This window comes from Dromiciops gliroides, chromosome 1 (genome assembly GCF_019393635.1).
Source record: "Dromiciops gliroides isolate mDroGli1 chromosome 1, mDroGli1.pri, whole genome shotgun sequence".
NCBI classification, from domain to species: Eukaryota; Metazoa; Chordata; class Mammalia; order Microbiotheria; family Microbiotheriidae; genus Dromiciops; species Dromiciops gliroides.
Window position 1 is genome coordinate 758,236,182 of NC_057861.1, and position 23,267 is coordinate 758,259,448.

Below are 23,267 nucleotides of genomic sequence, written 5' to 3' on the forward strand. Positions count from 1 at the left end.
CTGGCCCAATCCATTAGCTCCAAAGACTCCCTACGTCCTGTTGGTCGGATCAAACACAAAACCCTCTCTCTGAGGGCTGAAGCCTTGGGGCGGCCCCTTAGGAACTGTCCAGCTTTCTGACACTTTACTTGCTGTTCCTCTGGCACCCCTCCCCCCCACCACCAGCACCCCCTTTGCCCTGGCTTTCCCCTAGCCTAGAATGCTCCTCCTGCCTCCTTCCAAGACTCAGCCCAAGTCCCGCCTGATGGCTCTCCAGTTCTTCCTTTCCACTGCTGCTGCCTTCCCTCTGCAGAGACCTCCCGGCTTTCCTCTCTATGTCTCTGAACTTACTGTTTGCATTGGAATGAGAGCACCTTGCTTCTGTATTTTCTGGTATAGCCAAAGCTTAGCCCAGTGCCTGGAACAGAGCAGGCCCTTAAGAAATGCTTGTGGATTGACTGACTTGATCTCAGTGACCCAAAACAAAGCAGCCACTGAGGAAGAAGCAGGACAGTGGAAAGAGCAAATGAGGTAGAGTCAGGAGTCCCTGGGTTCCAATCTGGTGTCTGACTCTCACCTGGCCCTGTGCTGCTGAGTCTCAACCACCAAATCTATCCAATGGGAACAATAATAACACCCCCGGGGGGCTGGGGTGATTCTATAAGATGATGTACTTATAATACTTTGCAAACCTCAAAGCCCTAAGCGGTGCCAGTAACTGGCAACTGTGGGTACTCTGGCCTGTACTAGACTGACTGACTGAGCACTTATTAAGTGCTGCCTGTATACCAAGCATGCCAGCCCCTCTCCCCGCCCCCCCCCCCAAGGAGCTCACATTCACAAGGAGGAGAAGGCATGTCTCGAGATTTCAGCTTCTGGGCAAATGGAAAGTCCCCATTGACCTGAGGGTCCAGTGCCAAAGCAGATGGCAAAGCATCTTCTGTCACATCATTCCCGATGAAAGAACACTTGGGGGCCTTAATGGAGTGAAGCTCAGTGTGAGTTAACAGTGTTATCGGCTGGCGTTGGAAACAGCAGAGTTTGGAGATTTAGATGAAGTCCCACCTTCCTCTGCTCGGGTCACACCTGAAAGGTTGGGGTGCTGCATTCAGTTCTGGGAAGTTCATTTTAGAAAGGACATTGAAAAGCCTGAGATTCAGCAGGGGAAGAGGACCAGTGAGGTCCGAGGCCTCAAGTTCACACTATGCAGGGGTCAGTTGTAGGAAGCCAGGCCTGACAGTAGCCACAAGAATTGAGAGTTGTCCCACTCTTTGATAAACCCAAAGACTTCAGCTTCTGGGATGGGAACTCACTACTTGACAAAAACTGCCGAGAAAACTGGAAGATAGTATGGCCGAAACTAGGCATAGACCAACATCTTACACCGTATATGAAAATAAGGTCAAAATGGATACATGATTTAGACATAAGGGTGATACCATAGGTAAATTAGGAGAGGAAGGAATAGTTTACTTCTCAGATCTATGGAGAGGAGAAGAATTCTGACCAAATAAGAGATAGAGTATTATGAAATGCAAAATGGATGATTTTGATTACATCAAATGAAAAGGTTTTGTACCAACAGAAGCAATGCAGCCAAAATTAGAAGGAAATCAGAATGCTGGGAAACACTTCTTTTTAGCCAGTGTTTCTGATAAAGGCCTCATTTCTAAACTATACAGGGAACTAAATAAAATTTAAAGGAATGCAAGTCGTTCCCCAACTGAGAAATGGTCAAAGGATATGAAGAGGAAGTTTTCAGATGAAGAAATCAAAGCTATTTATTGCCATATGAAAAAATGCTCTAAATCATTATTGATTAGAGAGATGCAAATTAAGACAACTCTGAGATACCACCTGACACCTATCAGATTGGCTAATATGACAAAAAAGGAAAATAATAACTGTTGGAGAAGCTGTGGAAAAATTGGAACACTAATGCATTGCTGGAGCTGTGAACGGATCCAACCATTCTGGAGAGCAATTTGGAACTATGCCCAAAGGGCTATAGGACTGTTCATATCCTTTGACCTAGCAATACCACTACTAAGTCTGTATCCCAAAGAGATCATAAAAAAGGGAAAAGTACACACACGTACAAAAATATTTATAGCAGCTCTTTTTGTGGTGGCAAAGAATTGGAAATGGAGGGAATGCCCATCAACTGGGGAATGGCTGAACAAGTTGAGGTATGTGAATCTAACGGAATACTATTGTGCTGTAAGAAATGATGAGCAGAAGGAGTTCAGGAAAACTTGGAATGATTTAAGTGGACTGATGCTGAGTGAAGTGAGCAGAACATTGTACATAGTAACAGCAATATTATGTGATGATCAACTGTGTTAGCCTTGGCTCTTCTCAGCAGTGCAATGATCCAAGACAATTCTAAAGAACTCATGATGGAAAATGTTCTCCACATCCAGAAAAAAAAAAAAAAAACCCTGTGAATTCTGAATGTAGATTAAACCATACTGTTTCTACTTTTTTGTTGTTTTTTTTTCTTTTTTGAGTTTTCCCCCTTTTGTTCTGATTCTTCTTTCATAACATGACTGATGCAGAAATATGCTTAATGTGATTGTACATATATAGCCTATATCACATTGCTTTATGTCTTGGGGAGGGGGAGGGAAGGGAAGGAGGGAGAACAATTTGGAACTAAAAATCTTATGAAAACAAATGTTGAAAACTATCTTTCCATGTAACTGGAAAAAATAAAATATTATTAATATTGAAAAAAATAAACAAAAACAAAATTTTTAAAAGAGTTGCCCCATGGAGAAGGGGTTAGACAAGCTATTCTTGGCCTCACAGGGTAGAGCTAGAACAGTGAGCCAAAAGTCAAAAGAAGGAAACTTGGCTTTGATGCCAGAAGACTCTTCTGAATAGTTTAGGTGGGCTACCTCTAGAGGTAGTGAGCTCCCCATCCCTGGAAGTCTTCAGGAAAAGTCTGAAAGACCAGGAAGATTGAAAGGTACAGGGCATTCTGTTTCAGCTCCCCGGTGCTCCTGTGACTCAGAGGGCTCTTATGGCCGCCCTGAGATTTGTGATATTAATTTGATCCTGCAAGAGTTGTGTGCCAGCATCCATACCCCCATTGCCCAGGTGAGGAAACTGAGGCCCATGAAGGTTAAATGATGCTCCCAGTCCCACAGCCAGTAAGTGTGCGAACCCTGGTCTGGTCAGAGTCTCTAACTTTGTATCCATTACTCTCCCCCTGCACCCATCCTCCTTGAGCAAAGATCTTGAGTCACTTATCCTTAGTCATATCTGTTTTTTCAACTACCCCAAGGGTCAGAATTTGCCTCGCTGACTCATCCTCCAAAAGCCTAAACAAAAGCCCCGGGCAGCCCTGCTCTCTCTTAGGTGACCTTTGCAAGAGCCCCATCTATTATCTCATACCATCTCACCTACCTGTAATTTGGCTTCCCATCTGACCTGAACTGCAAGGCAAGGGAGCAGACCGAGGCTCTTAAGACCTGTACTTTTTCTGCCATAAACCTGGAGGCAAAATGAGTTTCTTCTTGCATCACTTGCTGTCTCCAAAAAGCTTCCCTCCCAAGGAGGTGGAGGCAATGAGCTGACGCAGGCTCAGGAGCCCCTTTAAATAGGACTCCAGTTCTCTCTGCCAGACACAGCTCAGCCTGACTTGCCACTAGTCCTTCCCATCTGGAGAAAGCCTGAACAATGTTGAAGAAGGCCCTGGTCCTCTCTGCCTTCGTGGCTCTGGCTCTTGGCTTCTCCATAGGACAAGGTAAGTTGAGAGCACCATCTTGTAAGACTCTGCATTGCTGTGCAGTTGGTGAGCTAGAAAGAACCTTCTCAGTGGAATTAAATGAGGGGCTGGAGGGTTGTTTCCCCACTCCACTCCACCCCACCAGGTCTCCAGCTCAGCAGGCTTTTCATCACTAACAATGGAAAAGCTACAGACAAGGTTAGATGGGAGCAAAGAAAAGCCAAGAGTAATGGTGAGAGGCTGGAAACTGTACTGGGCTACACTGCTCTTCTCCCTCATGTCTGACTCCATGACAACTCTGAGAGCGGATCCTTTAGGCAGGGTGAGCTCTGAAAGAAGAGGCTCTGGGCTATGGAGTTGGAAGGAAGCTGGAGACCTCTGATTCCAGCCCCCTCATTTGATGAGGGAGCTCTGAGGTCCCAAGCAGGGCAAGGACTCATCCAACGTCTTCCAGGGAGTCAATGAGCAGAGCTTGGATTCCTAGTTTGAGGGGCCTCTCTCTCCACTAGCCAGCCAACCCCCTCATCTTCCATTTCTCCTGCTTAATGCACTGGTTTGGGGGAAGGCATGCAGCCAGTGGAGTGAAGGGAAGGGGGCTAAGTTCTGTTTTTGTTATCCAGGAGAATACACAGACTCTGTTGCTGAGAACTCCACCACCCCAATTTTGGAGATATCAACAGAGGGAACAAGCCTGGACCTCACCCAGAAGCCCTTTAGCAACACCAGAGATGTTACTGGAGGCTCTGAAGAGGTGTCTGCAGATCCCACCAATGAGCCCAGTGAGGAAGCACTCGAGGGACCCAGCCAAGAACCCTCTTCAGATCCCCTGCAAGCCACGGACGAGGTGCCAACCGGAGAGCCCATGGAGAGCTACCCCACCGGTAGGAGGCTGCCCTCGGCTGCCAGCTGCTCCCCTGATTCCCACCTAATGGGGATGGCGAGGAGGGAGGGCAGGGCCACCAGAGGGGCTGCCAGTGGGCATTCTCCACTTAAGTTCCAGCTCTTCTACCTACTGAGTGACCTTGAGCAAGTCACTCACACTCTCTAAGCCTCAAATTTTTAATCGCAACATGGGGCAAAATAGTATTAAACAGCACAAGGTTGGGCTGGGGGTGAATGGGGGCTTTGTAGTCAGGAGGGGCGGTTTTGAATTCCACTTCAGAAAGATACTCATGGTGTGATCTCGGGAAAATTGCCTGATGTGTCAGCATTTCAGTTTCCTGATCTGTGAAATGGGGACAGTAATTCCTTCTACTGCTTGCCTCACATGAGGTTGTGAGCCTCAAATGAGGTAACATTTGAAAAGTACCTTGTAAACTTTGAAGGGTTAGATTCATATAAGCAATTGTGAAGAAGGTTGGTGGAGTGGTTAGCCACACTGCTGCCAAGGAATGCCAAAGAGCTGAGTTCAAATCCCACTTCATTTAATGCCTGGCTCTTTGATCCCAGGCAAGGCCCTTAACTCTCTAAGGCTGAATTTCTTCACCTAGAAAACCTAAAGATACCAAGAACCCCTAACTCACAGGATCATGGTGGGGATCACTAGATACTTGGTCAAATCATTCAGAAAGCATCCACGAAGTCCAGTGCTGGGCAATGGGGATACAATGAATCTACCAGCAATTATTAGGCACCTACTGTGTGCTAGACACTGTGCTAGGAGGAAAGCATCCTGATGGCAGGAGGGGGGAGGGAGCATTTATCTCCTTGGTCTGCTTAATGAAAAGGGAACAGTGTTTAAAGCAAGCAGGTAAGCCAGCCAGCCCTGGAGCCACCTTCCAAGGGATTTCCTAGCTGGGATGCTTGGCAGACTGGGAGGCTGCACAGTGGGAGAGATGGATACAGCCTGGCTCTGGGTTTCAATAAAAAAACAGGCCTGTGCAGGCTTATCATTTGGAGCCTTGCTGTCTTCCAGTATTTGAAGGCTTGTGACAAGGAGGTAGGAGCCATGAATGGAAGGCAGAGAGAGGTTGGATGTACAGGGAAAGGTCTCAACAAAGAGAGCTGTCCCAGGGTGGAATGGGCCATCTCAGGAGATAGTGAGCTCCCCGTCCCTGCAGGTATTCCAGGAGAGGCTGGGCCACTTGACAGGAAGGGAGCAAGCAGGTAGAGAGGATTCTGGTCCAGGGGCAGGCTGGGCTGAATGGTAAGTGCAGGTATCTCCTGCTCAGGGATACTGTAAATGACTCCCTGATTCCCTCTCAGGGTGCTTGTTTCTAAACCATGGAGTCCTGTAGAAATGTGATCCTCTCTCTGGGTGGAAAATGTAGGAGGAGGCGGCCCAAGGTGTTTCATTCACCAGGTGAAAATCAATTTGCTTCCAGGTCCGTCCTCACAACAAGCTCATCATTTTGTCTTCCTTTTACAGAGCAAACATCCACAGAGGAATTGCCGTGCACAGAGACAAAAACATCTATCTAGTTAAATATGGGATTGTAGAAATCAGCCCATTTCCCTGCTGCCTCGGAGGAGAAAACCTGATTCCCCCAAGGCACAAGATGACTTCTCTCTGTAATCTCTGCTAAAGAGACACACGTTTTGTTTGAAGTGCCTTAAAACAATAAACTAATTGTGTTTATTCTCCCTAACCTTTGCTGTGAGTTGTTAATGGGGGGGGGGGGGATGCACAATTCCTGAGAGTCTAAATCACCATCTTTGGTAGAATTCAGAGACTGTGGACCAGAAGTCCCCAAGCAGTAGATGAGAATCTCCCAGCAGATCTTCAGGCTCACCTGATTGATCTCCAAATCAGTTGTCACAACCACAACCATGCCCCTGAAGTTGACCAACTTCATGCCCAGGACAAGGAAGGGCATCACCCGTGCTTTGAATTCAATTTCCCTCTGCCCAGGAGTGTTGAGTCCAGCTCTGGGCACGAAAGCTTATGAAGGGCACTGATAAACAGAAGAACTCATAGAGAAAGGCAAGGCAGGTTAGCAAGCAAGTGTGAGAAATAAAAATATGCGACTTTCCCTTTTGGTGAACATATGAAGCTTTATTACATTCTTGCAAGAATGGGCATGCACTAGAATCAGTCACAGCAAAGGTCTCTTTTTATCCCTAAATCTAATGCAAAGTCCCTCCCCTCTTCATCATGGGTAGAAGACAAAGAGAGGCACATTCTTCCCAAAATATCTCGACTGCCTCCCCTCCAACATGTCTCTCCTTTCATTACATACCTCTCATGTGTATTAAAATGAGCCCTCTCCCCTCCCTGGGGTGTAAAAACCAATTAAGCAATGGAGGCCCAAACTAGTTTCAACCTTAGGCACTCCAAACCAGCCAGACTACTGGCCTTGAGGCCCCCTTCTGTAACCAACTTCTAGCTTTCTGCAGGATGCCCTTCTTGCCTTTTGTCTCTGGTTCAGACGACAGCATTCTGCTTCTATTTCTCCTATTCAGTGCCTACTATGTGCCAGGCACTCTATGTTCCAAGTAAGCAATGGGCAACCAAGATAATGGCTTCAAGATTACTCAAGGATCAGCTGAAGAAACTGGGGCTATTCAGGCTACAGAATAAAAGGGAGAGCAAGTAGCACATTGCCTGGCAGTGGGTGCTTAATACATGGTGATTGGTTGACTGACTGACTGATTATTTTTAATCATAAAAGCATTTTATTATTTTCCAGTTACATGTAAATATAGTTTTCAACATTTGTTTTCATAAGATTTCTAGTTCCAAATTTTTCTCCCTCTCTTCCCTCTCCCCTCCCCAAGACAGAAAGCAATGCAATATAGGTTATATATGTACAATCATGTTAAACATATTTCTGCATTAATCATGTTGTGAAAGAAGAATCAGAACACAAGGGAAAAACCTCAAAAAACAAAGACAAAAGTAGAAACAGTATGGTTCAATCTGCATTGAGGATCTACAGTTCTTTTTTCTGGACGTGGAAAGCATTTTCCATCAGGAGTCCTTTGGAATTGTCTTTGGCATTGCTGAGAAGAGCCAAGTCTATCACAGTTGATCATCACACAATGTTGCTGTTACTGTGTACAATGTTCTCCTGGTTCTGCTCATTTCACTCAGCATCAGTCCACCCAAGTCTTCACAGGTTTTTCTGAAATCTGCCTGCTCATAGTTTCTTACAGCACAATAGTATTCCATTACATCCATATACCACAACTTGTTCAGCCATTCCCCAATTGATGGGCATCCCTTTGATTTCCAATTCTTTGCCAGCACAAAAAGAGCTGCTATAAATATTTTTGTACATGTCGGTCCTTTCCCATTTTTTATGATCTCTTTAGGATACAGACTTAGTAGTGGTATTACTAGGTCAAAGGGTATGCACAGTCCCGTCCCATAGCCCTTTGGGCATAGTTCCAAATTGTTCTCCAGAATGGCTGGATCAGCTCACAATTCCACCAACAATGCATTAGTGTTCCAATTTTTCCACAGCTTCTCCAACATTTATTATTTTCCTTTTGTGTCATATTAATTTGACTGATTATTGACAGCTGTCTCCAAGCATTTGCTAGTCTTTTGTGGGGGAAAGGGATATCTGCTTGGCCCCAGAAGGAAGAACTAAGAACAAGAGGGATAAGTTGCAGAAGCAGATTTAGGATTGAAGAAAGGAGAAACTTTCTAGTAATCTAATAATGTCCTAAATTGTCTCAGGAGGCAACCTATTGCTCCTTCCTGGAGTCCCAGTTCAGGCTGTCTGGCCCTTTGGGGTCAGGGGGGCAGTGCTGTGAAGAGGGCTCTTATTCAGATCCACTTTAGGCTTGAAGGTCCTCAAGGTTCCATTTACTTGGGGAGTGGGGGATTCTGACACTTCCACAAAGCACAAGGAGACCCACTCACCACATCAGCAGATGCCTTGAAGTTAAAGGGGATGGGGAGCAATTGGGACAGTGGGCAGGCTCCCAAGGGACTGGGGCAGAAGAGGAGAGTAGGCAAAAGCTAATCAGGTGACATTTCGTAGGGGTCACTACCACATCTGCACAAGGAAAGGATGGGGAAGACAGAGCCAGGTGTTGACACTCGAACTGGACAAGCCCAGAGTGTGTCACAGAGTCCACACCCAAGCCCTCAAGCTCTTGGGCGTTCAGAGAAGTTGACCTTTCCCAAAAGAATGTGAGCCCCCAGAGGGCAGTGACAGGTGTTTGTATCCATAGGCCTGGGCTGGCTTGAGGACACCAGCAGGTGCCTAATGCGTGTTGATTGATGAAGCCCCATTGCTCTCTGCTCTGTGTAAACAGCATCTGAGGTGCTGGACTTAGTTCCGGTGACTCACTTGGAAAGGATCTGCCAGCTGGAATGTGCCCAGATGAGGGTGACCAGACTCACAGGGCATCTATTTTGTGTCAGACATTGTGGTCAGTGCGGGGAGGCTTCCTATGTGCCAGGCACGGTGCACACTGTCTGGCACATAGTCAGCACTTAATAAATGCTCATTCCCTCCCTCCCCTCCTAAGTGTGGAGGTCATATATACAAGCAAGATGAAAGTCCCTGCCCTCCCAGAGCTTGCATTCTAATAGGGCAAGCCAACCCACCGAAGGGAGATGGAAGTAGAAACAAGGGTTATTCGTGAGTGGGGCATGGTGCCAAAGTATGCACAGCCAGGAGGGAAATGAGGTATGGCTGACCCAGGCCCATCCCCAAAATGGAGGACACTAAAGGAGCTCACCAGTGGGAGAAGGGGCCAGCATTGGGGAAAGCTATTGTCGAGTGAGAAGAACCTGGGTGCTGAGAAAAGTCCCAAGGCCTCACGACCAGGCCATAGTGAAGATTATCTGAAGGCTATGGCCATGGTTGGACTGGGAAGAAGACCCCAGGATGACAGGAGCTATCTTCTTCTTCACCTCCCTGAAGGGCTTTCTGAGAGATTAAGCTTGTTTTACTCAGCCTCAGTGGGCAGAATTAGGGATAACAAGTGGAAGGAACAGGAAGGAAATTGTATTTGGCCCAATGCAAGGAAAGTGTCTTAAAAACCAAAAGTATCCCAAAGTGGACTGGTCTGTCTATTGGAAAAGGCCTCTCATACTCACAGGACTCCAGGAGGTCTGTTCTTTCAACTGAAGCAGCGGATTGGTTTATCTTTTACTTCATGTGAATTTGGCAACAGGCTGAGGTACAAAGTGAGGTCGCCTGATTCCAGAAGGCTGATGATGAAGTGCGCCACTCCCCTCCTGAAAGAGAGTTCTCAGAAGGAGACATACTTTTTGGACATGGCCAATTTGTGAATTTGTTTGGACTAAGCGTAATGGTTACAAGGGTTTTGTTTTTCTTTCTTTTCCCCAAGAGGAGAAGGTAAGAGAGAAATAGGTTTTTTCATTAAAAAAATTAATTTTTGAAAATAAAATCTAATCCTCCAAGAGAGGGGCAAGGGAGAAGAAAGGTCTATGAGACAGGAAAGAGGAGGCAGCTGTGGCTTAGCACCAAGCACATGAAAATGTGCATTTGATGTTACAGGCTTGGTGCCTCCAAACAAATGAACCATGAAATGCCTGATTCCTCTGCAGAGTCTGTGATCATCAGTGCCGTGATCGCCCTGAGGTGATCACAGCTGGAGCAAAGGGGGATTCGTGGGATCCCTGCTTGGATTCCAAGCATGTGCACAGCGTTCCAAAAGCCTTGGTTCTGTTTTACGTTATTCACATTTTTGACCCACACCCACCTCTGATGCCTGGGCTTCCAGGGGCAAGGCCAGCAGATCTTACAAGGTTGGAAAGGCATTGAGTGCTTCTTCCCCACCCACATCCACCTCATCCACTCACACCCACTGACAAAGGAAAGGCTCCCCGGTGACCTTGGAAAGCCTTCCCACTGGTGCTGGTAGCAGTTCCTGTGGAGCAGCAGTGATTGGCTGCAGTACCTGCAGAGGGGGCCAAAGGACATTCAAAGGACAACTTGAACACCTCGAAGAAGGCAGCATCAGGACTCTGCAGGACCCCCACCCCCACCCCCGTGGGAGCCTGGCGGACAGCTATGAGACCTAGACTCCACCCAAGGAGAAAAGCCCTTCCAAAAATGAGCTGTGTGGGTAAAGGGGCATGAGGTAGATGTTTGTCATTCTCTTTTTACTTTACTACACCACATCAATACCCCTTTCTAAAAGCTAGTTCATTCTGGCTGCATAATCGATCATCACTCAGGGGCGCAGTGGATAGGAGCTTGTGACTGACAGTCATAGAAAACCAGCTCCAGCCTCTCATGTACTTGAACCCAGGCTGGAGAAGTAGCGGCTGCCCTTGGAGCCTGCCCCTGCCAGGACTAGTGGGCGCTGGGAGGGTGAGCCCAGAAGGGGTGTTGCCCCGGGGAACCTCAGTGGGAAGTGGGGCACGGCGAGGGGAATGAAAATCATCTTGGAGCATAAGGTCCAGGAAATAAATGAGTCCAGCAGCTCATGGATGGCCAAGGAGCCTCTTTCTTCTGGCTCATAAACATTCCTCCAAGTCCGGGCCAGAAAAACATTAGACATTGCAAGGGCCGAAGAACGTCACCAAAGAAATCGGCCTTGTCTTTATTGACTGGTCCTGATGTGGGAGTCGTTTGGGAACCTGCTTTATGTGAAATGCGGTGACCAGTCAAAGCAAAGGTCAAGATCAACATCAAATTAGGATGAGAGAGGTGGGACAAAACAATTGATATCCTTACAAATTTGGCTGTACTTATTCAAATAAGCTGATGAAAGAGGAGGAGAAAGAAGGAGGAAGAGAAGGAGGAGAAGAGAGGGGAGGGAGGGAAAGAAGGAATGAGGAAGAGGAAGAGGAAAGAGAAGAGGAGGGAGAAGGAGGAGGAAGAGAAGAAGAAGAAAGGAAAAGAGGGAGAGGGAGGGAAGGAAAGAATGAGAGAGGAAGAGGCGAGAGGAGAGGGGATGGGGAGGAAAGGAGAGGAGAAGAGGAGGGAAGGAGAGAAGGAGAGAAAGAGAGACAGAATGAGAGAGAGAAAATGTTAAAGAAATGGCCATAACTCATCACAAGTCTTTGCAGACCCCTAAGTTGTGTACAGCAGTCACCACAATGAGAAGGCCCAGAGGGCACAGAAACTGCCTTGGCAGGCCCTGAGTCTCTCACCAAGCGGAGACAAATTCCGGCCAAAGAAAGCCTCAGTCTAGGTGGAACGGAGGTGATGGAGGTGTCAGAAGACAGCGAAGCTTCCTCCCGAGGCCATGAGCAAGCATCAGAGGGAAAAACAAGCCTGCAGAAAGCATCGCAGACCCACGAGAACATTCACAGACGGCACTGGTGTGTCCATTAGCAGAAAAGCAAGACACATCTGTCAGCTACTTATAATGATCTATTTCCATAATCAATTACAGGGGCACCCATGCAGTAGGACTTTGAACACCTCAGTCCCTGATGCAAAAAACTGGGGAATGAGCAGATAGACCAGACCAAGCATGCGGAGGATATCTGATAGAAAGGAATTCTTGTGGGATTGTCTTTAACAAATGTTTTTAGGGAGGGGATGGTTTTTTTAAGTGGAAAATAAATTACAAATGATATTACTACCATTAAGAGGAGATTAAGAAGACTCATTAGCCCAAATGGATACATGATTCCTTATGTGAGTGGTCTACACACAAATCGAGGGCAGCCGTGATGAAAACAGAAGGGAACAGGCCACTTCTAGGCAGACCACGTCTTTGTCGTCCCCCGATTTGATGAAGGGTGCAGAGAATACAAGATCCCACTACATCTGTTGTCTGTGGCTTACAAACTCTTTGACTGGATAGTGACAGGCGTCGTCTCAAGGCTCTCCTCCAAACTGTATCTGTCACACACATACAAAGATCATACAAGATCCATTGACCAAAGTGCAGAGAGCTCTGATGTTCTGATGGATGTGAAGCCTGGAGCAGGGAGGTATGCGTGCTCAACAGGGGTGCCTGGCCCTGTCATATGGGGTGTCCTCCATGAGCTTCCAGGGGGAGAGGGCGTCCCCACAGGTGGCAAGGTTCCCCAGCTGCTCCCATTTTGGGGCGATGTTTTGCTGATTGTATCGAGCTTCAGACTGTATAGAGCCTCCTAAATGAGCTCTGTGGTGACTCAAGAGATCAGCCTAATGATTCATGGAAGAAAAAACAAATAGATAGAAAAAATCTCTTTTCCACTCTGTGGCCCAGGGTTGGACGGTCAGTCCTTGCAGCCTTCCTTCAGCTCACATATGTAGCCCTAGCCCAGGCCCTGAAGGTGAGCTTAGAGTCAGGCCAGGAGAGTCCACTCATCACATTGAGACAAGGACACAGGGTTCTTGACACTCGCGGAACCCGCCCCTCACTTCCAGACTGGAACTGAATTTTGCCCATGTATCAAGCTAAAATTGGCTAAATTAAGTTGGGAAACAGATCCAGGACAACTGTCTTACTTTACAGACGAGGAGGCAATGCCACTTGCTCCAGCTCCTGTGACTAATAGGGTGTGTGTGGGGGGCAGTGCAGAAAAAACTCTGGCTCCTCCATCAGGCCCATGGTACACATCCCCACCCCTTCCTTGCCCCCAGCCTCCAAAGCGTCCAACAACATGCCCTTTGGAGCTCCAAATGTGAGATCTAGGGCCTCCCATCAGCACCCCTCCATGGAGGACTCTGGCAGACGAGAGAAGCTGCCCCTCTGCTCCTCCATTGTTAGCACTGGGGTAGAGGCAGCAGGGCTCATGTATGTTCACATGTGTGCACACGCATGTACATGTGCATGTGTGTGTGCATGTGGGTACATTTGCCCATAAAGCATTTCCTTCCTCAGGCAGAGACCTGGCAAAGGTGCAGAGCCCTTGCAGGAGTCACTACCCTCGTTCTGGAATAGACTTGTCCAAAGGCCTCATTGTGGGCTGGCTTTTAACCGCCTGCAATCCCTACACAGGATCCTAAGGCTACAGTTTAAACATCTTTGGGTGAGAGAGCAAAGAGATTATTTCCTTAACGGAAATCATTTTACATGCAAAAGGTTTACTTCCTGACCCACTAACAAGTCCCAGATCTGAAAGACTCTAATCCAGATGTCTGCACTGATCCCTTCCTGAGAGAACCTGCCAGACATCTGGAAGAGACAAGCAGCAGAACGTATCTGGAGAGACCTCTCCCAAAGGTCAATCAGTAGAAGACACGACAATCGCACACACACACACACACACACACACACACACACAACAAAGAAAATCATTTCTAGCATTTGTCTAGAGCTCACAGCAGCCCTCGCTCTCCTGTGAGACACCTTTACTCAGATGTCCCGGGTGTGTCAAACTCAACATGCCCAAAATGGATCCCCCATCTCCACCAGACTCCAGCCCACTGGTCCTCCTCACCTTCCCATCCTGACATCTGCCCCCTTATCTTAACTGATACAACTTCCATGCTCAAAAACCTCATCCCCTCTTACCTACACTGGTGGATAGAGTAGTGAGTCTGGAATCAGGCAAACCTGAGTTCAAATGTGACCTCAGACACTTACTAGTTGTGTGACCCTGGACAAGTCATTTAACCTCTGTTGCCTCAATTTCCTCCCTCCCAGAATTGTTGTGAGGATCCAGTGAGAAAACAATTGTAAAGTGTGTTATAAACCTTAAATGCTAACTATTGCCCGGCCTCTCCTCTCTCCAATCTACCTAGGACAATCCCTTACTCACCGTGTTTCAGAGGTTCCCTGTTGCTCCTGGGTAGCAATAGAAACTTGGAATCTGCATGTTTTCCAGGACGACTCTCCTCCAATGACTCCCCATCTCAGCCCTTGTGGTCTCCTTCTTTGTGCAGGCTCCCTCCTATGCCTAGGGTGCACCCCCTCCTCACCTCACCTTCTAACGCCCATCACAACTCAGCTCCAGGGTCTTCTACCTGGGGTCTTTCCTGATGTTCTCACTTGTGGGGCTCCCTGAAGCTAACTATTACTTATCCTGTGTGTACCCTAGGCTTAGTTATGGAGAAATGCTCCTGAGGGGGAGGGACCACCACAAGGTTTTCTTTGTGTCCTCAGTCCCCGAATAGTGCCGGGCAAATGACAGGCACGGCACCAGTTCTGGTAGGATGGAATGGCATTACCCCATTCTACAGATAAGACTCCAGAAGATGAAGGGATTTGACAAATACTAACATGTCAGCTAAAACGAAGGTGGCCATAATTCAAAATGCATTTTACTACTGAGCAGGATGTTTATTGAATCACAATCGACCGCTTTAGCTTTTTAATCACTTTCCGTAATGTGTTCTTGAAAACAGCCGTGATGTTTTTAAACAATATTTATTATTCCTAAAGAGCAGCAGAACACACGAAGTGGAATTTTGTTCACACTTTGGGGACTCGTGATTTATATCGAGTCTAAATGAAAATAGCGAGACACCTTCGGTGTCAGTATTGCCCTGGAAAACTCAGGTTTGTTTCAAGGAAGCCGATGGGTAAGCGCAGCCTTCTGGTCTGAACTGAGATTGCAGCAGCGAGAAAAAGCCCAGGATGTTTACAGCCTCTTCTTTAGCCAATGTCAGAGCCTGGTTATCAATGGCTATGCTCCCATCCTCACCTCCCTTTTCTTTTTTTAAACCAAGACTCTCATTCAGCAACTACTTTCAAGTACCTTTTTTATGCTTTAGGACAAGAGCCTATAGAACAATGCTTCATCTTGGCTTTGCCCACTTGCTTTATTTTCCTGTCTGAAGATACCCCGAAAGTGGTTGTTCTGTTCACGTCAACACTGCATCAGACAATTGGCCACGGAGCAGCGAATGCGCACTAAGAGATGCCCAGCAGGCAAATTCACATTCACAGTAAGGATAGGAGCAGAGAGATTTTTAGCATCTTTAAGTGGAATGGGGACTAGAAATGCATGTTAAGAGAATGCAGATTTTAGGGCCAGGAGGGACCTTAGTGACTAGTCCCCAAACCTTTTTTTGCAGAAAAGGAAACCGAGGCTCAGAAAAGGGAACCCTAAGGACACCCAGGAAGAGAGTGGCAGTGGCAGGATTCAAACCCAGATCCTCTAGTGTCAAATCCATGGCATTATGATGCTGTAAGTACAACGATCCGGGCCCTTCTCTGAGGCCACGTTTGGAGTTGCTAGAATGGGCTCTAGCGGTCACACCGCCAAACTCATGCTTCTGGAAAAAGGTCCTAAATTGCACTTGTGACCAGGAGGATGCCCTTGAATCTTTTGGTGTTTTCCTTCACATGATGAAGAGTAAATGAACTAGGATAGTGCAAAGCATTCATTCCTCGGCAGGACATACAAGATTCCTGGGGGGTGTGTGCGGTTAGCTCAGAACACTTTGGGGAGGGGACAGAAAGCCATTTTTAAGCATCTCTTTGTTGTGTTTGGTCCCGGAGGGCAGAACAAGGGGTGATGGGTGTGATGAAGAGGCAAACAGAGACTGGGGGTCAGCAAGAACTTCCTTACAATTAGAACTGAGGCTAGGGGACACGCAGCAGAACTCTGAAGGGGGGGGTCTTCCTTCCTTGGGGGTCTTCAAGCAGAGGCTGGATGGTGAGGGTGAGGATTTCTGGGAGCTTTGAATTGGATGACATGGTCCCACATCCCTCCCAATGCTCAAATTCTGTGATCCTCAATGAATGGGGCTTAATAATACATGTGGGGTATTCTTACTTCAGCCTCAAGGGACAAGCAATCAGCTCAGCTGTCATTTAGTGAAAACCTATCAGGAAGGGAAAGGGGCAGGGTAACCTTCAAAGCAGAAGACTCCTCAAGAGGGCTACGGTCAGCCAGGTGGTTTCTTTCTCTTCTTGGATCAAGAAAGCAATTCCCTAACTGCCGCCCCACTCTCCAAACTAACCGGCTGACATTTGGAAAACGCACTGGAGGCAAGAGAAAATCAAAGCAAATCAAGAGAGGAACCAGCTGGCCGCTGGAGTAACTTCTTGCTGCTTCTGAACCATTTTGACAAATCCAGAAACCTTTTATGGAAAATTCCAATCGAATTCAAGGAGCAAAATCAAATGGAAACATGGCCCGGCCCCAGACAGGGGCAAAGTCAGTTTTCAGATTATGCCACAAAATGATTCCACCCATTGTAGTGGGCAATGCCACAGCAGCCGGACAGCTCCAGGGACCAGGAACACAGGAAGGAAGGAGGCTTCCTCATGAGGAAAGAGCAGCAATGCCTGGGCACCAGGTCCAACCAACCCAGCTCCTAGTCCTTTACACATCACATCCTGCTCGCTCTCCTTATTTCAGGGATTTGCAACTTGTCCCACAGGGCTGGACACAGACGCCTTTCAATGGTAAGCAGATGTAGTGAGGCACACATTTTTGGATACAGCCAAGGAGAATTTGTTTTACTTGACTAAGCACATTTGTTACAAGGGATTTTTTTTTTCATGAAAGGGGGAGGAAAAAGATGAATGCTTGATAATTGGAAAACAATAAAATTTAATTTAGAAAATGTAAACAGGAAATGAAAAAAACTGGCAAACTAGCTCTTTGTTAAAGGAGCCAACAGATCAGGATTATGATAAAAATATATCTTGAAGCAAATATAATAAGACAATTTCTGTACGTGTACTGGTGATACATAATCATGGAACAAAGAGACCTTGGCTAATGTGAAGAATGGTATTCAAGAATTACCGATTTATAAATAGAAGAGGGAAAGGGAACAATCACTTACTGAGCACCTACTGTGTGCTCAGTCCTGGGCTTAAGTGCTTTACAAACATCTCATCTGAGCCTCACAACTACCCTGTGAGGTGTAGGCACTGTTGTTATTCTCATTTTACAAGTGAGGACACTGAGACAGAGGTCATGACTTGCCCAGGGTCACACAGCTGTGTGTTTGAACACAGGTCTTCCTGCTCTCTGTCTCCATGGCTCCTGCTGTCTTAGGCCCACTTAGGCAACAACTAAACCCACTTTCACCAAATTCAAGGCCACGATTGTCAGACGTTGAGACTTCACCATCTCACCTGACTCTGTCTTGTGCTTGGTCCTTGACCAAATTAAATCATAAACATATTTACTTTGCTGCTAAAAATCCAGATGTCTGAGTCATTAAAGTGCCAAGGAACTAGGTCCTAACGCAAAAAATTTAGCGTATCAAGCAGTCTGTCGGTGCAGTGGTGTCCAGTAAGTTCCAAGCTGAGGTGCAGTCACTGTGCCACACACCCTGCTAAAGCAGCTCCAGCAGAGAACTACCAGTGTGGACTCAAGTCCCCAGCCTCCCACCAGCTTGTTGGAAAAGCCCATGGGCAAGTTCCCTGTCTGGCATTTAGCCCACACTTTCCTACAGAAAAGGAACGAGTCCCGAGGTTCCAGATATAACCCGTCGTCTGAGCCCTTGGCATGGAATCAGACTCTGACCCTTCTGAGAGGCTCCCTCCTCCGAGTCTCTACAGAAGGGCCTGTGATGTTGGGGAGGCAGTGGGGAAGGGGAGGAGGCTGGTGGGTCAGCCAGCAGTCAATGGGCTAGTCCACCCTCTCATCAAGTACTTCAGGCTGTCCTCAAGTCCAAGCCAAGTCACCTGGACAGGCAGTAAGCCTATGCCCAAGGTCTTTCCGTTGCATTTTGGGTCCCTGGTTTCCTGCACTTCAGGCAGAAACCTAACTGCTGTGACCAAGCTTTTCTCTGAGTGGGTGGCCTCCATGAGAGGGGCATCCCAGCACACCAAGCGCCTTTCTCCTCCCCTGCCCCTTCTAAGTCTCCCAGCTGGGCTTTTGTCTGGAACTGGATCGATTGGGATAAATGGATCTAGCGCTCAGAAGCCAGAGGCTGGGAGGTTTCCTCCTTCCCACAAGTGGTGCAGGGAACAGACTCAGGGGCCCTCAGTTTTCTCTTCAGTTGATGAGGAGGGGTCGAAGGAACCCTCTGTGCATGGCTGTCTTACAGGGGCTTGTGGCTAGCGACCCCCCCACCCCTCGAAAAGTAATGAGGCAAGGAACAAAAAACAAACCCAAGCTGGAGGAGTCTTTAACTGGGTATTTAATGCGGCATGCTGTGTAGACAGACTACCCTGAAATGCCATTCTCTCCTTGTGCAAAGGCAGCGACCCCAGGACCCAGCTGTGCCTCTGCGGATGGATGCGCTCCCCCGACTCTCCCACTGTGCGTCTGTGTTTGAGAAGAGCGAGCGGATGTGAGCCCTGCAGCGAGACCTCGGATGTTTGCGAGGACGGCTCGCGGCAGAAGGCCGGCTAGTCAGAGTTCACTGCTGGCTGGGCAGCTCTTTGGTAAGGGGGTGGCAAGGGCCTCTTTGCTCTCAGTGAGGGCCCTGGGCTGGTGGATGAACACACTGAATTTCACACCTTGGTTGGTGGCTGCCCTCACAAAGCCACTGTTGGCCGTCATGGTGATGGCTTTTAAAGTGTCTCCTGTTCCAAAAATGGTGAGCGAGCGGCTGTTGATCTTGGAACTCGCCACCAGTCTTAAGGCACGTTCAGAAGGCTGGTCCGGTACCACACGGATCCGCTGGATGAGCCGGGCAGCCCGATCTCTCTCCCCGGGCCCTCCCAAGGTGTCTAGAATAGACTGAAAGTCCTTGACGGCCGACTCGCAGGCAAAGAGCTCCTTGTTGGCCATAAAGGCCTCCAGCTGGGGCAGAACACGCTCCTTCCGCTCCTGGACGGCCTGCTCGGTCAGCACCTTCTCTCGGAAGACAAAGTGGCAGCCGCCATAGCTCAGGGCGGACACGTAGGTGATCAGAGTCGTGATGTCCAAGTTCACCCGACGACACACGTCAACCTTGACCTCTGTGGGGAAAGCCACACTTGCCACGATGTTCTCCCTGTCGACGCGGGTCACCTGCAGGAGTCCCGGGGCCTCCTCGTCGGACTCGCTGTCGCTGAGCGGGAGCTGCTCGGGCTGCTCGAGGAGGGCGTTCACGGCCACGATGTCCCCACGGACGGAGATGCCCATTTCCTTCAGCTTCTCGGCCACGGGGCTGGACACACTGTTGTAGAAAGCGAAGACGATGTGGGGGTTACTGTACTGCACGGGCTGCTGGGAGCTCGCCTGCAGGAAGTCCTCGGCCTGCTCGATGACGCTCTTGTCACCATACTGGCCCCGGCCCAGCCAGATGTTGTGTAGAGCCTCAGCCTTGCGGCCGATGGCCTTGACCCAGGTGTGGCCGCCGTTGGCCACCACGTCGACCACGAGGGTCTGCTTTTCTCCCAAGCTGTCCACGTAGCCGAAGACGTGGAGGACGCTAACCACCTCCTCCAGGTTCTCGGCGGACTCGACGATGGCTCGCAGGTGGGTGAGGTTGGTGCTCTGCAGGTGGGACTCCTTGATGGCCACCTTGCCCGCCTCCACCCTGTGCAGGAACTTCAGCTCGGCCTTCAGCTTGCTGCATAGTTTGGCCCCCCCTTCGACACCTCCCTTCCTTGACCGAGAAAGGGCTTCTGCTCTCTTGATTAACTCCTTGGCGACCGCAATTCGCTCACAAAGCATCGAGTGCAGGGACATGTTGGCAGCATTCTCCCTACACTAGGAAGAGAAGGGAAACTGGGTTAGTGACCCCCGACACGTCCTGACGACCCAGGCCTCAGGCTCCATGGAGGTGAAGAGTGGTAAGAGCCCGAGCATACAGAGCACTCTGGACGTTTGCTGAAGCGCTTTGAGGCTAGGGTTGCCCAACTGGAACCTGAGCCCCCAGAGGTGGGGGCCCACAGCTAAGAGTCTCTTCACAGGCCCCACCTGCAATTCCACCAGGCCTGGCACCTCCTGGCACTGATTCAGCCCCACAACTTACCCGCCCCACGCAGGGGCCCGAAAAGTGAGACCTGGACCATAGCGACCAGCGGGCACCCAGTCCATTTGCCACCAACCCCCCTGTTGTTATGATGAAGAAACAGAGGAAACAGGCCATCCAGTGGGCCCGGGTGAGACGCAAGAGCATGAGATCCCAGCCCCCACAACAAGGCTGCTCACCCTGGAGCGGATGAAGAAGGCCTGGCACGGGGCAAACTCATCCTCGATCATTTACTAAATGCCAACAAGGTGCTGGGCACTGACAACATAAGTACCAAGAACAAAGGGAAGCCTCCTTCCGAGGGAGGGGAGCTACACATGTGAAATCTAAGGAGCACAGACTGTGAAGAGGGGAGTCCAGGGGCTATGTGGAGATGAGGACCTACTAAGTGTCCACCACGTGCCAGGCCTGTGCAAGCCAGGAGGCAGAGAGGCCAAAGCAGCCCATGTCCTCAAGGAGCCCCCATCTAAGGGGGCAGGGGGGATCATCTGGTGACCCAGGAAGAATGGGTGGCCAGGCCAGTCCAGTCAGGAGGGCCGGGACTCGGCCTCTCTTCAGCTCCCCTGGGCTCACCAAGGCCTGATGGGACTGTGGCACCGCTGCGGGCACAGGGCGGATCCGAGGTGGAGCCCTCGTGCCTCGGTTTCCTGGGCTGCCAAAGGGGGACGACAGCAGCCTCCTCCTCCCAGTGCTGCCGTGAGGGTCGCTCAGGTCTCCGCAGGGTTCCAACCTTCTTGGGCACCGGCCACGGACTCCTGCGGGCACCACGTGATGTCAGCGTGCCCCCTCCGAGGAGGAGGAACCACCTGAGATCACACAGACAGGCTCGGCCTCAGGCGGGCAGAGCCCGAGGCCCAAGTTCCAGTCCCTTCCCAGCTGGGCGCCCGGCCCTGTCACCTGCCTGCGCCCCCCAGGGAAAGTAGAGGAGAGGGGGTGGGGCAGCATCGCTCGGAGACCTGAATGTGAGACCTGCCAGGCTCTGGGCCCAGCGAGAAGCCACCAGGGTCCGGCCCAGACAGGGATGGTCCAAGGAGATTGTGCCCAGACCTTAGGAGGCAGCATTGCTTGGGCCCCTGGACCCTGGGGGGGTGGGGAAGGGGGCCCTTGACCCTGCAGACCCTGCGGGGTGCCCTGGACAGGGCCTGTGGACCCTGGAAGTGCCCTGCAAACCCTAGGGTGGGCCCTGATCCCCGGGGGGGGGGGGGCACACCTCGCTGCTAGGGCCGGCCTTGAACTTGGGACCTTAGGCCGTGCCCCATTCTTAAGCACAGACCCCGCCTGGCCCCTCTCCATCCTCATCTCTGGTGGTGTCCTTCAAGGCTTGCAGGGGGTGAGGCACCTCCACAAATACCTTCAGAACCCCGTCCCTTCACCCAGTCCCTAAGGAGGGGGGGCACTTCCTGCATCCCCCAAGTGGGAAGGGGCTGAGGCTGGCCCCACCCATGGCAAGGGTGTGGCTCTCTTCCTGTTCCTCCTCCTGATCCCTGGAGCCCCCTCCCCCTCCCCACGTCCCCCCAGTGGGAGGGGGAAGGAGAGAGAGGGGATGGGGGTAGGGCTCAGATGACTTCGCCCTGGCCCTGGGTTCGAGTTCAGATACCCTCCCATCCCCCCACTTCCCCCCCCCCCGCCCCGCAACCCCTGCAGGAGGGGTCTCCAGATACCCCCGCCCTTGCACACAGCAGGGGATTAATAAGTGCTTCCCTAGCCGGGCTAACTTGGGGGGGGGGTATTAAGGCGGCCCTCCGTTAATGCCCCCCCTCCGGGCCTCAGTTTGCCCCTCTGCGGGGTGGGCCGCTCGTCCCGGCCCCGCGCCTCTCCCCCGCACAGCCCCGCGCGGCCTGTTTCCTCTGCCCGGGGGCCCAGGCCTTACGGGGGAGGGGGCGCGGGCGGCGCCTCACCTGGCCGGGCCGGCGGGCAGACCGGCTTCTGCTGCGGCTCCGGCTGCGCTCCCTGCCGGCCACCGTCGCCTCGGGGACGCGCAGGTCACATGGCCCCGGCCGGCTGACGCCGCCCCGAGCATCCCCGGCCGTGGAGGCGCGCCCGGCGTGCGCAGGAAGCCGACCCGGCGGCCATCTTGGCTGAGGGCAGCCGCCTGCGGGTCGCTCCCCCCTCTGGCCCTACCCCTCCCTGTGAGCAGCACGCATGCGCAGCGGTCCCGGGTAGACTCGCATCAACCCCGAGCTGCCAACGGCCCCATCCCTCCGTCGGCTGCCGGAAACCCGGCATTCCCTGCGGCCAGCGGCGCGGGGCGGGGCCACGCTCCGTCCGGCACCCACCCGGGCTGTTCGAGGCTCTACGAACTCCGTCCGTCCGTCAAGCGCTACCACGGCCCCTCGCGTGGCGCGCTCCGCCCTGCTCCTCCGGCCCCGCCCCGGCGCACCCTGGATGCCGGAGCTCGGCAGCGACGCCCGGCGGGCGGCTCCTGGGGCCCATGCTTTCTGCCCCGGGTAGGCGCGCATGCGCACTCCCGCCCCTGGTCAGCGCCGGAGCCAGAGGCTCCTTCCTAGACTCCGCTGGGCCCTCGGGGCCCCCAGCTCAGTTACCCCATCTGGCTCCCCTCCACAGGGCAGGAGCCTCTCGCTGGCACTGCCTGGCTGCAGGCAGAGCAGCAGGGTTCATGCCCAGCTCTACCCTGCCTTGGCACTACCCTCCGTGGGCCATGGGAAAGCTTGCCCACTCTGCGTGGTGGCTGGCTCTCCTCCCCCCGGGCCTGTCCCCAGCTGCCCGCCCTCAGTCCTGTCCTGCTGAATCATGTCTCCTCATTCCTGAAAAATGGTTGAGCCACACCCTGACCTGAAGCCAACCCCCCCCCACAGTCCTCATGACAGACCCCGATCCTCACAAGGTGTCATAAAGGGGAAAGGGCTGGCTCCTCTATAGCAAAAGAGGTGGGAGGTCAGAAGGGGCCGGGGCCATTCTCT

The 23,267-nt window shown here is 50.8% G+C and overlaps 1 protein-coding gene across 3 annotated transcripts; it reads right to left on the reverse strand.

Moving 5' to 3' along the window:
- Window positions 1-18,561: 18,561 nt before the first annotated feature.
- C1H7orf25 (chromosome 1 C7orf25 homolog) lies at window positions 18,562-22,418 on the reverse strand. Of its 3 annotated transcripts, XM_043978360.1 has the most exons (3): window positions 22,217-22,418; window positions 20,920-21,101; window positions 18,562-20,081 (listed from the first exon to the last, which is right to left on the reverse strand). In XM_043978360.1, exon 3 carries the CDS (start codon window positions 20,058-20,060, stop codon window positions 18,795-18,797), a length of 1,266 nt encoding a protein of 421 aa, XP_043834295.1. In that variant the 5' UTR covers window positions 20,061-20,081; window positions 20,920-21,101; window positions 22,217-22,418; the 3' UTR covers window positions 18,562-18,794. The 3 variants fall into 3 exon arrangements, with proteins under 3 accessions (XP_043834295.1, XP_043834294.1, XP_043834296.1); XM_043978359.1 differs by lacking the exon at window positions 20,920-21,101 and having other exon boundaries at window positions 22,245-22,369; XM_043978361.1 differs by lacking the exon at window positions 22,217-22,418 and having other exon boundaries at window positions 18,562-20,076; window positions 20,920-21,052.
- Between the last annotated feature and the right edge of the window lie 849 nt (window positions 22,419-23,267).

Excerpts from the sequence above, each read along its gene's own strand:
- C1H7orf25 (XM_043978360.1), bottom strand. The coding sequence starts at position 20,060 with ATGTCCCTGCACTCGATGCTTTGTGAGCGAATTGCGGTCGCCAAGGAG.